This window comes from Prenolepis imparis, unplaced genomic scaffold (genome assembly GCF_030444845.1).
Source record: "Prenolepis imparis isolate NDT839.2.m4 unplaced genomic scaffold, iyPreImpa1.0 SCAF_12, whole genome shotgun sequence".
NCBI lineage: Eukaryota > Metazoa > Arthropoda > Insecta > Hymenoptera > Formicidae > Prenolepis > Prenolepis imparis.
In genome coordinates this window covers 442,546-456,338 of record NW_028141170.1, presented here as the reverse complement: position 1 = coordinate 456,338, position 13,793 = coordinate 442,546, and the positions used below count along the sequence as shown (strand labels likewise).

Below are 13,793 nucleotides of genomic sequence, written 5' to 3'. Positions count from 1 at the left end.
GAAAGACGGAAACACCCTCGCTTTCCCTCCCTCTCTCCCACCCTCTCTCGCTCTCTCTTTCCGTTTTACTCGACAATCTGTTTTGCTATCCAGTATGTATATCTCGCTATCGAATTTGTAGGTGTACGTGTTGGACGATCAGAAGCAAATCGTCATGGTTATGGGACGGAAGCCTATCGAAATCGAGCCGGAGCTTGGAAACATCACCATGTAAGTGTGTGCGTATATTATTGCAAAAAATATCGCGAACTTACGAACTGTAATCTTTCAGCGCGTTGCAGAACGTCACTGGTTTGGATGTGCGAGTAAGAAAACTGGAGCCCCACATCGAAAAGAACTTGATTGACACGACTTCGTGAGTGACTCGCAGGGCGATTTTAATGAACGAATAATATCATTCAAGTTGATGCAATCGCGTTGAATTTTTGATTTATTTAATTTTCAGTACCGACGTTTATTTGTACGCGATCGATCCACATTTGAACGTTATGCTAGACATGGATACTTTGCACAGGTAATTATTATATTGATTACATAATTATATTCAACAAAAATAATTCAAATTTTCAAGAAAGAATATAATGATTCTTTATATTTTTTTTATATCGATTTCGAAAATGTTTTATATTGTAATATGTGTCATAATTTCAAAAATTTTAGAATTGTAAAAAAACTATTTTATTGCGGAAAAGTTGTAAATTAAGCTTTCAATTAAGTATTTAGTTGTTTATTCAAGTATAAAAATTCTTCAGGTACTTGAACACAAAGATGGTATAAAACAAATTAAAAATGACGATATGTTAAAATTAAGAAATTGTCGGATTTCTGTCAAATTACAAGAATTATATTATGTAAAAGCTCTCAAGATTATTGAATACAAATTTGATGTCAAAATTAATTACAATATGATAGATTCGATATAGGCCGTGGAATATAGATAATTAATTACAACTTTCCCGCGATAATAAATCTAATATTTGATTATGGAAATCTTATTAGCTTTAATCTTCACAATAAATTTCTTGTAAGCTTTGAAAGTTTTAACTATATAGTAAAACTTTAGAGAGTATATGACATACCGTACCTATAGCATAATAATTTATGTTGAAATAACCACAACTTGACCTTACATTTTTTAAAGCTGTAACATTTTTACGAATCGTAATAATGTATAAAAATTACATAGAATTACTCTTTACCTCTTTATGTTTTTTTTTTAAATTGCTCTATTATACAAGAGATTTCAAATTTTGTTAATTAACTGATCTCGATTTTTGCAAAAGTTTAATTAGTTCCGCCTTCAGATTGACCATTGAAATCGATTCGTATCTCGTGTATGAAGTTTTATTAGCCGTTTACATTTGATGCCAAGTTATTGCAAAAAGCTCGACGTACGCGTGAATTTTCAGCGTCTTTAATACCAAGAAGGTGGACATAAAACGCGAGCTGGACGAGTATCGCGTGCTGGAGATCGCCGGGAACGCTCCGCGCAGAGGCAGTCAACGTTACTTGCTGTCCACCCTCGAGGTGGGCGTAGTGGTGCTCGGCTGCGTCGTCTTCGTGGGCGCCCTCGTGACCGCCCTGTGCGTTACCTGCGTTCGTCGTAACAAACGGTACGCGGAACACGATTTTGCTCGTACCATAACTAACTCCCAGATATGTCGGCTGAAGGATCTTACCATCACTCTTTCTCTCTTTCTTCTTTTTACTGTCGCTTACCGAGAGAATGTAGTATTAACACTGATTAACACTGATTGATATGCACTCTATCTAAACTAATGATGTCGCATGTAAGGAAATTTTCGGAAAAATAACGAAAAGGCAAGAGGGGAGACTCGAATTCGTTTCGATCTTTTATCTTAATTCATGTCCTGAATGCTGATTTTCCACTCGATTTGCCACAAATTGGGCGTTACTCTGAACTGGGAGTCTCCAACTCCATTCGTTAGTCGCAGACGACGAGACAAGGCCATATTCTCGACGGTCGGCCCGGTCGGATTCGCTCTGACGGATCCTGCCGGCACTCTGCAGAAGCCGCCGCTCTTTCCCACCTTTGTCGACGGTCTCCATTACGACCCAGAGCCCTTTTGCTCCGAGGTACCGAGGCGTCAGAGTATATGCGAACACGGTGGCAGCTGCGTCCGCTTTCACACGTAAGTTCTGATCTTTGCTAATACAAAATTATGTATTATTGTGTAATCGAGATGCTTTCGTATAATTTATGCACAGTGTGATGCAATATTAATTTATCTCTGAAAGAGTATGGCAAGCAAAAGAAGTAGCTGATGCTTTTATACGCAGAATAATGAGAAGAATTGATTTACGTTAAAAAAAGTACATGATTCTATTATATAAAAATCTAGTTAACTCTGAAATCTCTGAAACGCTTTTATTCTTAAAACAATCGCACGCGTGCTACCTGATGTCCCACTCGAAAGAATTTAATCTCCATATGTGCTTCTTTTATGTTTGCCAGACTTTTAGAGATAAATCCATTTATAGATTATGGATTTTATACAGCCCATATGTGATATAATTCATTTATTGATTAATGGCTCACTCTGTATATACAGAAGATATATCTCTGATAAATGCCGTTTGTGAAATAACTGCTAAACGGTACAAGATACGAGAAAAATGTAACAAGATTCTTTTTATGTTATTTTTAATATACGATAATGCGAGAGATAATAATAAAAAAATTATCGTTTAATTAAAAAGATTCTTTGGCAATTTGCAATCAAGTATTGATGCAAAGAAGCTATCATTCTTTGCAATATTCAAAATATTACAAAATATTAAATAATAAATATTTTTAATAAATCCTCGAATTTTTTAAACTTGTATATTAATGCAAACTCTATTTAAAATTCAATGAAGAAGAAAATGATTTAAGAATACAATTTAAAAAGCTCAATATAAAGAAAAATATGTCTTATCTTAATCGAAAAAATTCTATTTAAATCAATTTTAAAGACGAACAACTGATGTTAGAGAAACAGAGGATCGGAGATGTGTATCGCGTAATCGGAGCGGATCGCGCTGATTCCTTCGCTTCCGAAGGAAAGCTATTATTATAGTTTTACTCTATCGGAGAATTTCAGAGTATTTTACAATATATCGAGATGCCATCGGGCTACTTTCAGAATGGGCGGAGGCGGAAAGCACGCGGTGCGTTCGACGGGTACCTTGAAAGGCCTCGAGGCATCCGCGACATCCTTACATTCCAGCGGTCAGGATTCTGGTATCGTGGCGCGCACCTCCTGCCATTGCAGTCACTCGTCCAGTCCTTCCAGCGGCGAGAGCAGCAAGTAAGTAGGACTTCCAACAAGTTCTCGTCGCTCCTCTCTCAACGCGGTTTCACCGATATTCCGACCTCGAAAATCAAGCCGCAGACGTTTCCAAGAAATGTTGCAAAATTATAAAAAGCCCATAAAGAGAAATATGGAAAAAAAATATGGAAAAAAAACTTCGTCTCATCGTCCGCGCAAATCTTTCTTCTATCTTTCTTTTAGCGGGTACGAGGACTCGCTCAAGTCCCTTCAGCGTCACGAGCGATGCAACGACGTCTCGCGCGGAGGATCCCACGACACCTCGAGCGTGGTCGGGAGACGAGCAAAGCTGGCGGCGAAACGACGACAGCGATTCCACTCCTTCTCGAACGGCGAATCCGTCTACACTCAGGAGATGACGTTGCAACGGGACCAACACTGCTGCACGGGTACCGGCAGCGAAAAGAGACGTCACGCGGAACATCGCCGTATGCATTCCGAGGCGGAGAACAACATCACCGAGACGGTGATACACGAGCATCCCGGAACGGAGATCTCGTTAGCCGGCTCACTATCGAACCCCACGGCGACCATCCTTCACGGTAGGTCCGATATCGACGAAAGTAGAAGACGGAGCAGCTGGAATAGATATAATTTCGGTGCAACATAACAAAAAAAAAAGGTACGTCCTCAATAGTACACATTTGTCAAAATTGAGCGGATAATCGCATTCGCAGGTACATCCAGAACTAGCCACATGCTCTATTAGCGGCGTCGATTTGTAAAAAAACGGAGAGAAAGCATCTCCGAGGAGCGCGAGGAATATTTAAACTTGCGGCTGCAAGTTTTTTTTTTTGTGGGTTTTTATTCGATAACGTATATAATAATTTTTCTTGGCAAAAATTTCGGGTATAAACTATTTTTGTATACGTTGTATATTGCTCTCGTCACAGCGTGTCATCTCGTTGCCAAAGTATTTACGCGTCGTCGAATCGGAGAATCACTCATTTCTGTAAATACACGACACCGTTTAAAATTTTTCAATTTTTACTCTTTTAATTAATCGAGATTAGATTAGACTATGGCGCGGAGATAGAGATACAACTATATCGGTTAAGATTATTTATAACGCAAGTATTAAAACGCGAAATGTGAATGTTTCCATGTATGATATAAATATATATAGAATATACAATTTGTTGTAGATCGTGTACAGATATATTTTGTGAATATGTCCATACTTCGATCGGTTATATTCTCGATTATATTATTGATTTATTTAATATATACATATATATATATATAAAATATGTAATTATTACATATATACATATATATATTTATATATGTATTTTTGTAAAATGTAATAAAATGTAACATATATAGTGTAATTTATATTTTATTTAGAACATTTCTTATTCAAAAATTTTCTCCTTTATTCTCTCTCGCTATTTAACCCGAATAGCGGTCATTAATTCATTAACGTTCTACTTTGAAGACAAAAATTTTATCATGGACAAAACACATTTTAATAATAAATGGTTTCTATTCTTGTGTGTTGAATTTCTCGAAATAAAAAAAATGCGACTTTTTAGCTTCAAGATTAGTAAAAATGATCTGTTTAATGATTTCAGTAATATGTCAGATTTGTCGAAAACAAAAACTATCAGGATAATTAATATTCTTGATGTCGTAATTATAACTTTAAAGATGTTGGAATACGGGCGCAATCACGCCACGTCCCGTCTCGTTGTCAAAAGCGACCTTCGAAGATACGTCGATATCTCGCAATTCCTCTCAAAGTCCTCCGACGATCTGAGGAATCTCCTTACTTTGATTAAATCAGCGTAGGTGTTTTAATTACGATAAATCGAATCGCGGGAACGCATTATTAATCCCTCTTTAAAGGCAGAGATATCAAAGGATGATTTGGATAAATTATTGATAATGCCTGCCAGAGCGAGAGAAAGAAATAGAGCAAAAGTCATTTCTGATTGCCTTTTTATTATGATTGGTTGGCGGATGATGAACGATTGTCTATCCATTCTCGTTTTTAAAACGTGACAAAAACAAACGCTTTTGTGTGCTTCCACGGCAAGAAGAAGAAGCAATATCAGTTGCAGGAAAGACATTCTATTGTAAGGATGGTTTTTTCGAGCGGTCGAAATATCGCGAAATTTTTAACGTAATTGCAGCAAGTAAAGCTTAATTACTTTCTCGAGGGAAGGGATAAATAATCGGGGATATATCATTATTTTATATATATTGTTGCAGTAATCAACTTATTTATTCGGTTCTTTGTGTGACGTTTAGCGTGTCATAATATTGTTGGAAAACGGTGAGATTAGATTCGGGTCTAGAGGGGACACTCGGAGGAGTGTACCTAATACGTTCGGTAAATAAGTTTCAAGCGCCCGATCGAGCCGAACTGAAACTCAAATTACGTCGTCGATTATAGGATCAGGCCGGGCTTAAAAGGTCGTTGATTAACGGCCTCGACCTCAACCGTGGGATTCGGGAACGATGTGTCGAGAACACGCTGTATCCCAGCGCGGATAATATATAATCGCGAGATCACGCGGAAAAATGTCGGGAGAAGGACTCCCGTTTTCCCGGGTAGACACACATACAAAATTAAATATCTAATATTTCACTCAAGTATTCGAATAACGTTTGCAGGAGGCGGACTTGATGAGACTCGGCGGCGGTTTCATAGTCAGTCAGTCAGTCAGTCAGTCGTCGGACAAGGCCGCGGCCTTCGATTTCGCTCCCGCAGCTTCTCATCGTCCGGAATCCTCGGCTCTCTTATCTCCGACCTCTGCTTTTCTTTCATTTAGCCGTGGCTTTAAAAAGAGAGAATCCCCTGTCACTCTTCTCGCCGAGTGTCGATCCGAGAGGATCGAATCGCTACATTATAAACTCGAGATCGCGTCGCGAAGACAAAGTGTTTTTAACTAAGAATTCTTGGCCAAGATTTCTTGAAGAAATTGCAAACGAAAAAAGCCAGGGGATATTCATAATTTTGTCCAGTAATTGTGGTAAAATTTATGGCATTTATATCTTTGTCCGCAAAATACCCACGTTATATATAGATATATATATATCATAAATACTTAGCTGGAAAATGTGTCTCGAGTAGCCGGTGCAACCGCTGGCTCGGGAAACGCAGAATATATGAACTCTCGGGGAGAGACTCTTTAAGTATCGATCCACGAGAAAATGAACGACTTGTTTCGTGCTTTGGACGCCAAGGCGAGCTAATTCGCATATTCAATCGTATGCATTAGAGCCCGAGCGCTATTAGATGCACGTGAGGGCAGGATGGTGCAGCGGTCCAGCAGCCGCAACTCGAAACTCGATCGCTCGTTACGACGCGGTATCGGTACTCTAATATCGCGAACCAAGAAGGTTACAGGTCGTCGTGTGTCGCGTACAGGGTCGGTCGACCTTGCCCTTAACCTTAACCCAAACTATCGGCCATCGATTAAAGGAACTGTCGCATTTTGCCGATCTTGAGTCTAGGAAGAAGGGGACTCCTCCTCCTCGAGACGATCCGGAAGAGGAATGTCGGTGCGGCGTTTAAAATTAGGCGAGAAATTCTTCGACGGTAGTTTTGCCACGGGCGATTAATTCGCCAATTCCTGCAATTTCCAAGTAATTGCGGGGGGAAGGGAAATATAAAATTGCGAGATGCTTAAGATGAATGCGACAAAGAGAGGAAGAGAAAGAGAGCGAACGATTCTGAAAGCGCAATTTCTCACTGATGACCAGGAAAATGCATGCAAGCGCCGCGTTTCTCGACGAAAAAGGAAAAAAAAAAAACTGGCGCGTCTCCCTGTTTGCAAGTCACCTATATGCAGTTTATACTAACGAAGGGAGCGTCCTTGTCTCTCATTGTGCCGAGGGATGAGATCGTCGGCGAGATCGCCGGCGCGATCTGAACGTTCTCTTTTAAGATTTTCACTGGAATAATAGCGAGAGGGGAAGATGAGAGTATACATATCGCAGCGAGAGAAAAGAGAGGAAGATATAACAATAGCTCTCTTTCTCTTTTTCTCTCTCTCTGTGTGCACTGCGTCTAAATGGTCAGAAAAATACGGAAAAATTTCGAGATGTAATAAGCGAGGTGCTTTGTGTTAACGCGCTTTGATCAAATACAAATAACACCTTTTTTAAACAGATGTCTTCGGGTTACTCAAAGATAATTGACAAGATATAGTTTAATAATTGCGAATTCAATAATCCCGAATTTAAACTTCTTCCTCTCTCTCTCTCTCTTTCTTTCTCGGTTCCGTTTGGTGAGACAATCTGCCGAATAAATTCAAACGACGCAGTCGGATTTCCAGTTCTCCGTTCGGCGTGACGGAAAAGTATCGTTCTCCAAAGAGAAATTGGAGGATTCGCTCGCCGAAGATTCGAAAACGCTTACGAACTCGAATTCCGAACCGAGCCCGCCAACGATGCAGTTTTTCCATTGCGTGGAAATCCTTGCTGTGCAACGTTTCCGTTCGTCGACGAACTCCCTCGACGAGTTCCCCGTTTAACGACAGCAGCAAAAAAAAAAAAAAAAAAAAAAATCGATAGTCACCCTCCTCCCCGGGGTCCGTATCACCCCGACAGAGTTGTATCCGGAGTCGACGACGGACGACGACGGGATTTATGATTTTGGTCCCGAAATTTCCGCGCTTCCGTTCTGCAGCCGCAGCTTCGCGATACGGTCTGCAATCTTGTACATACATACTTGCTACTTGATAAGAGGAGAAGGCAATCTCGCTCGCGCGGAACATGAGAATATAACAGGACGGGATATAAAAGACGGGCTATTTTGACGGGAGTTATACGAAAGCCCGATACGCAGGAGGAGAATGGCAGTCGGCGCATTGTGATTTTAGACATTGGTATTTTTCCTTCCCTCCCTCGCACTTCATTCTGGAAGACCATTTTCTTTTATGATATGGTTGTATTAAGAATGCGATAGGACAAAGTACGAAGTACCTATTTTGCTATAAACTTGATGTCTGAAACGCGAAAGCTGGGAAATTGCCCGTTGCGATTTTTTGCAAATCTGTTTCATTTTACGATAGACGTGCGATCGAAAACATTATTATTCATTAATAGAAGGAAATTTATAAAGAGGTCTGCAAGATGTATCTCTTTCTATTTTTTGATATTTTTGTATTATATACAATTTTTGTTTTAATATTAAATAATGGAAATCTATCCTTATTTAATTTTGAGTAACATTTTTATCTTAATAGAGAGGATTTTAATTCAAACTTTATTTGAAACTTAAATGCCATTATAAGAAAATATTACAAATATTAAAATAGATGCTGATAAAATTCTCTCTATCACTGAAATGTTTCTATTAGTTAATTTCTACACAAAGATTTAGATACAATAAATGAATCAATTAAATCAAATGATATACACAACTGAAATTTAATAAAGAGTGAAATTTTCAGCGAATAAATGTCTAAATAATCTTTCTAAAAAATGAATAAGTAATCTTTAATATGACAAGACTTGTGTTAAATTAGAAAAAGGGGAGGGATTGTCTGATTGAGATTCTAATTGAGATGCTGGGATAATTCTGTACTGAAAATACCGGGTTGGTATTTTTTCAATGATATCACATATTCGATGGAATTTGGGGGCCACTGGTTGCGTGACAAGAGTAATGGCTGTCTGTAAAATTAGAGAGAGAGAAAGAATTTCGTTTCGCTGAACGTCCTTGAAAGAAACAATTCAATTAACCGTTTAGCTGCCGCTTGGTTTCTAGAAACCGGAAATTTAGGCAATTTGCCGGGATCATCGCGATCCTACGTAATCAGCGAAAGACGACTATATGGTACGTGGGCGACGCGCTGCAAAAAACATAAATGGAGAATCAAGTTGGCGGACAAAGATACAGAGACGGTGTGTCGCGGGATAAGATACAAGAGAGAGAGAGAGAGGAAAGTCGAGAGACTGGAAGAGAGAAAGAGATTAATCGATGCTGTGCACATGGCTAGATGGCTGTATTTGCGCCAGTTGATCCATCGGGCTGATAGCAGAGCAATATAGAGGGTTAGAGGGATATACCCTTCTACCCTTCCAAAATTTATGCCGCGATTAACATTTAGCGGTACGTCTCACGACGTCGTTTTCGGTCGCGGATGCCTTCTCTTGCGCTAATAAACACTCGGTTATTTTAGATCCAAATTGGAACCGCCCGGATGACATACGTGACTAAGAATAATACACGATTGAATATAGAGAAATATGCGGTGGATGCGCATACATATATTAAAATAAGCAAATGTATTAAAGAAAAAAGAGAGCATATCTTTTTTACAAATTTTGAAAAATATGTGATACAAGTTTCAATTAAAACTTTATTTTCGATCAGGTGTCACAATAGATACGCGCATTTCATAGATTTATTTAAAATATATGCCTCTGACCATTGACGAAAAAAAGGTGCTCCTCTGTCATGTCAAAACCATCATGATTTAGTGGCCAGTGTCAGATGCATTTGCTCTCTTGTCGAAATATTTTTTAGTTCTTCTCAGACAAGGTATTACATCTTGAAATAATAAAAAATAATTAAATTTTCTTTGTAAATTAATATTTAGCGGCAAAGAGCAATGTAAATGAATAAAATTATCTTATTTTTCTAATAAAATATATTATATATAATAAAATGCAATTTATGTAATAAAATTTAATATGAGCCACAAATAATATTATTAAGATATATTAAAGATATATAAAAAATGATTTAAAAGACACCGGTTATTTTTTATTATTTATAATAAATTAAAGAGTATTCTAGCTTCGCAGAAGATAAAAGAAATTTATTTGTCGATATAATAGTTTCGTCTAGAAAACGAAAGCGAAACTTTTCGTCATTCGAAGACAGATATTCAACATGAGAAATTCAGTCGACGAAATTCCTCGAGATAAGAAACACCTGCTACAGAAATACTTTAGCACCAATGGAACGAGCTGCGAGATTCCTTCAAACTTACATTAGTTTTGTTATCGCATATCGCCTTATCGTCTTTTGAATATCGCATTTACAGAACCGCGAGATCTCCCTCTTTCTCTCTTAACGATCTCGCGATTTATGATATATCTGCTTATGAGCAATGATGTGTAGTGTGTAGTCTAATGCTTTTACTGCCATTATTTCCATTTAAATAAAAAATGCTCAACTTTTTGGAAAAAAATATTGATTTGTATGAAATAAGCGATGACAACAAATTGATTATAAAGTTTATTCATTCTTTTTATAAGTGTTAGAGCCACAGAAATAAATTTTTTATATTCATCTAATATATTACATAAATAAGTAAATTCTAAAGATAAATTTAAATAATTAATAAATTAGTTAAAATAATTAAGTGTAGTGAAATTAGTTAAGTAAATTATCTTTAATTAATATTATTTTTACACTTTTTACTTACGTATTATATATTTGAAACAAAGTGTATGTATAGAAATGTCAAGTATTAGATAGATATACATAATATTGTATTTATATTTTAAAAAGCTAGAAATATTTTAATTAAAGACTTGATGTAAGTATTAAAGGATAATATTACAAAGCAGGTATAAGGTCTCTAATTGGAAAAGTATCACATATGCAGTCTGATGTAAAACATTTGTACACAAGTGTCAAGTGTATTACGAAACGCGTCCCTTTCGAGTTATAGAGTTATTTTTAGTTTTTGGCGCTGACTTCCCGTCAGTACAGTGACACAGGACGCGTTTGTTGACAACGTCAAAATTATATAAATGTAAATGTGTGCCAGTTTTAGTTTTGGTTCTGACACGTCACAGGAAATTTTGAGCGCGCGAGAGTTTTCACGAAACATCCGGCTCTCTGCGATGCCTACAAAAGTCATTTTGTGTGTGCGAATGTCCTCTTATGAAAGATTCATCGTTTCTTTATTGTCTCTGTTTTTTTAAATAGTTTGATGCATTGCAACATTTATTGTGATCCTGTACGTTTAACATAGTTTGCATACATGCAATTTTATTTTGTTTTGTAATTATCGAATTGCTCTCTTGCATAAAAAAAAAAATAATAAATTAAAATTAAGTCATGAAAATTTAATCATTAATTTTAAATCACATTTGTAACTTTTCGACAAAGTATTAAATATTTAAATGTTGTGTTATTACATTAGAGATTTGATATTAGTTTTCTACGATCGAAAAGCTCAGTTTTCTCGATCTTCATACAATACGTTATCGTGTTTCACCGATAGCTGCACAATTTCAAAGTTCCATAAGCGATGAACGATATGTCACTTACGGAAGATAGTCTCGCCGAGGCGCCGAGTCGGCGATGCGAACGATACAATAGACAAGGGAGAGAGAAGGGGGTCATGCAAATTCATACTCGGTCCAATTTTTCCTCCCCTCTATCGCACCTCTTCGAAGGGTGGTCTCGGTCGGACGGACCTTGAACGACTCGCACGGCTACACTCGGCATGTTTCTTAACTTTCGTGTAAACATCGCGCCGTTATTGTCATTTTATCGGTAATCTGGGCGGAAGTCGCGTATCACCGGACGTCGTCTCCGACGATCGTTTACGAGATTCGCTCTCGCGTTTGTAAGTTAGATTGTCTCGACGGGAGGATGGACACGTCGCTCGACGCACCACCGTGTCTCCTCACACTCTCTTCCTCTACATTTCCCGATTTTGCTCTACCCGATGTACCCTATCTACCTAGCTACCTACGGGTCGAGAGGCGCGAGCGTATCGCATGCGGGTGCATGTGCCACTTGGACGGTAAACGCTTGCGCAGTAGTCGAGCATCACACCAGACAGCTCGCCGCGACGGGTGCATCTCGACGCGGCAGTCCGCGATCGTCTTCTAAGGCGGGCTCATTTAGACTCGCTCCCAGCATCCGGCGTCCACGTCGCGTGGTAAATACATTCCGAGAATACACGTTTCTCTTTATAATTGTCTACTCGCGTCGATCAGCTTTCCCTCCCCCTGGTCCTCCCGTGCCTCGTCCTCCTCTCCCTATATACCTGGTTCGCAATTTCCTTGATCTATAGTTGCCTCGATCCATTTTCCTTCGATCGTACCTCTTCGATCCGGAGGGTAGTCTCGGTGGTGGGGTCGGATGGACTCTGGTGCACGTGCGGATCGCGCGCACAACTGGACCACGAGTGTTCCTCATCGTCATTTCCGCGTTTCTCGAGATCGAAAGCTCGCTGCTACTCTCATCATATTGGTAACCCGGCCGTAACCGGAAGTCGCGTATTATCGGACGTCTTCGACGATAAATTAGTAATTTCCGAGATCGTTCCGTCGAGTTCCGTTCTCTCGCTTGTCGTCTATCAACTCGGGCATCCTCGAGTGTTTAGGAAAGCCTAGAGAAGCTAGTCGACGTTCGCCGCCTCGCGACCCGGGAAGGTCGCGTAGGCATCGTGGTTGGGCGTCGGGGTCGTCGACACGACGGCGAGCGCGCCGAGAAGGAGAACGAGAAGGAGGAAGAGGAGAAGGAGGTGGACGACGACGGAGGAGGCTGCGGCACGTCGCGTTAACGTTTCGGCTAATGGTCGAAACGTCGATCCGTCACTTCACACTCAAGTTCCCGATGCTGCAGCCACCGTCTCCCCTCCTGGAGATGGCGTCCCTGCGTTTACCGGACTCGGACGAGTTCGACGTTGACACGCGACGCAGGAGCAACAACGTGCCGGTCACGACAGCGGTCGCGTCACCGGCCACCGGGACCCTATACATGCGAAACGATCTCGGCGGTTACCTCAACAACCTGATCACGGAGGCGATCGCGACGACGAGTCCGTGCGCGACCATGGATGATCACCAGGTCCACGCCGGGCTGTTCAACGCCAGCGGGATCGCGAATTTGTCGGCGATCGGCGAGCACATGCCCGATCGGCTGTACAGGCACAACATGGCCATGTCGGCGGTCTACTGCGTCGCGTACGTGGTCGTCTTCGTGGTCGGTCTGATCGGCAACAGTTTTGTCATCGCCGTCGTGTACCGATCACCCCGCATGCGGACCGTCACGAATTTCTTCATCGTCAATCTTGCGGTGGCCGATGTGCTGGTGATCGTTTTCTGCCTGCCGGCTACGCTGATGAGCAACATCTTCGTCCGTGAGTACCGATAATCTTTCTTTCCCTCTTGCTAATTTAGAAATTTATTTCTATAGAACGATAAGAAGATACAGATCAAAATTTCTGTGTCAATATGTTTACCGATATATTATTTATTACGTTTGTCAATGGATGTAACCGTTGTGGATCCTTATAACTTATGAATCATTCTCTATCCTTGCACGAGGAATGTTTCTTCGAGCATAACGAAAATATTTATGAGCTACCCTCCAGTAACCGAGTGCACTCCACTTGGAGGAGGGTAGAGTCTCAAGGGCAATTAAGCTATCATCACGATGCGTATAATCTGTACGTTCTGATTCAATGTCGCAGCCTTATTCCTTTCGAGCGAAGGGATCTATGTCTTGAGCCAGAGGGAAAAGTGGTGGTG

At 39.9% G+C, this 13,793-nt stretch overlaps 2 protein-coding genes across 4 annotated transcripts in view; both read left to right on the top strand.

Annotated features, from left to right (window-relative positions):
- Positions 1 to 4,663, top strand: part of Cad89d (cadherin 89D) — a 30,475-nt gene extending 25,812 nt beyond the window's left edge. For 2 of the 3 annotated variants that reach the window (XM_083051323.1, XM_083051324.1), the window contains exons 15-21: positions 122 to 210; positions 272 to 355; positions 446 to 514; positions 1,410 to 1,613; positions 1,950 to 2,153; positions 3,147 to 3,311; positions 3,516 to 4,663. In XM_083051323.1, the coding sequence (XP_082907449.1) occupies positions 122 to 210; positions 272 to 355; positions 446 to 514; positions 1,410 to 1,613; positions 1,950 to 2,153; positions 3,147 to 3,311; positions 3,516 to 3,942 (1,242 nt within the window). In that variant the 3' untranslated portion in view covers positions 3,943 to 4,663. The remainder of the gene's footprint in view (positions 1 to 121; positions 211 to 271; positions 356 to 445; positions 515 to 1,409; positions 1,614 to 1,949; positions 2,154 to 3,146; positions 3,312 to 3,515) is intronic. The other variant, XM_083051325.1, reaches the window with a different exon arrangement.
- A 7,479-nt stretch (positions 4,664 to 12,142) lies between these two features.
- The window catches only part of Sifr (SIFamide receptor), a 42,722-nt gene continuing 41,071 nt past the window's right edge, over positions 12,143 to 13,793 (top strand). The window contains exon 1 of the mRNA XM_083051133.1: positions 12,143 to 13,402. Within this exon, the coding sequence (XP_082907259.1) occupies positions 12,835 to 13,402 (568 nt within the window). The 5' untranslated portion in view covers positions 12,143 to 12,834. The remainder of the gene's footprint in view (positions 13,403 to 13,793) is intronic.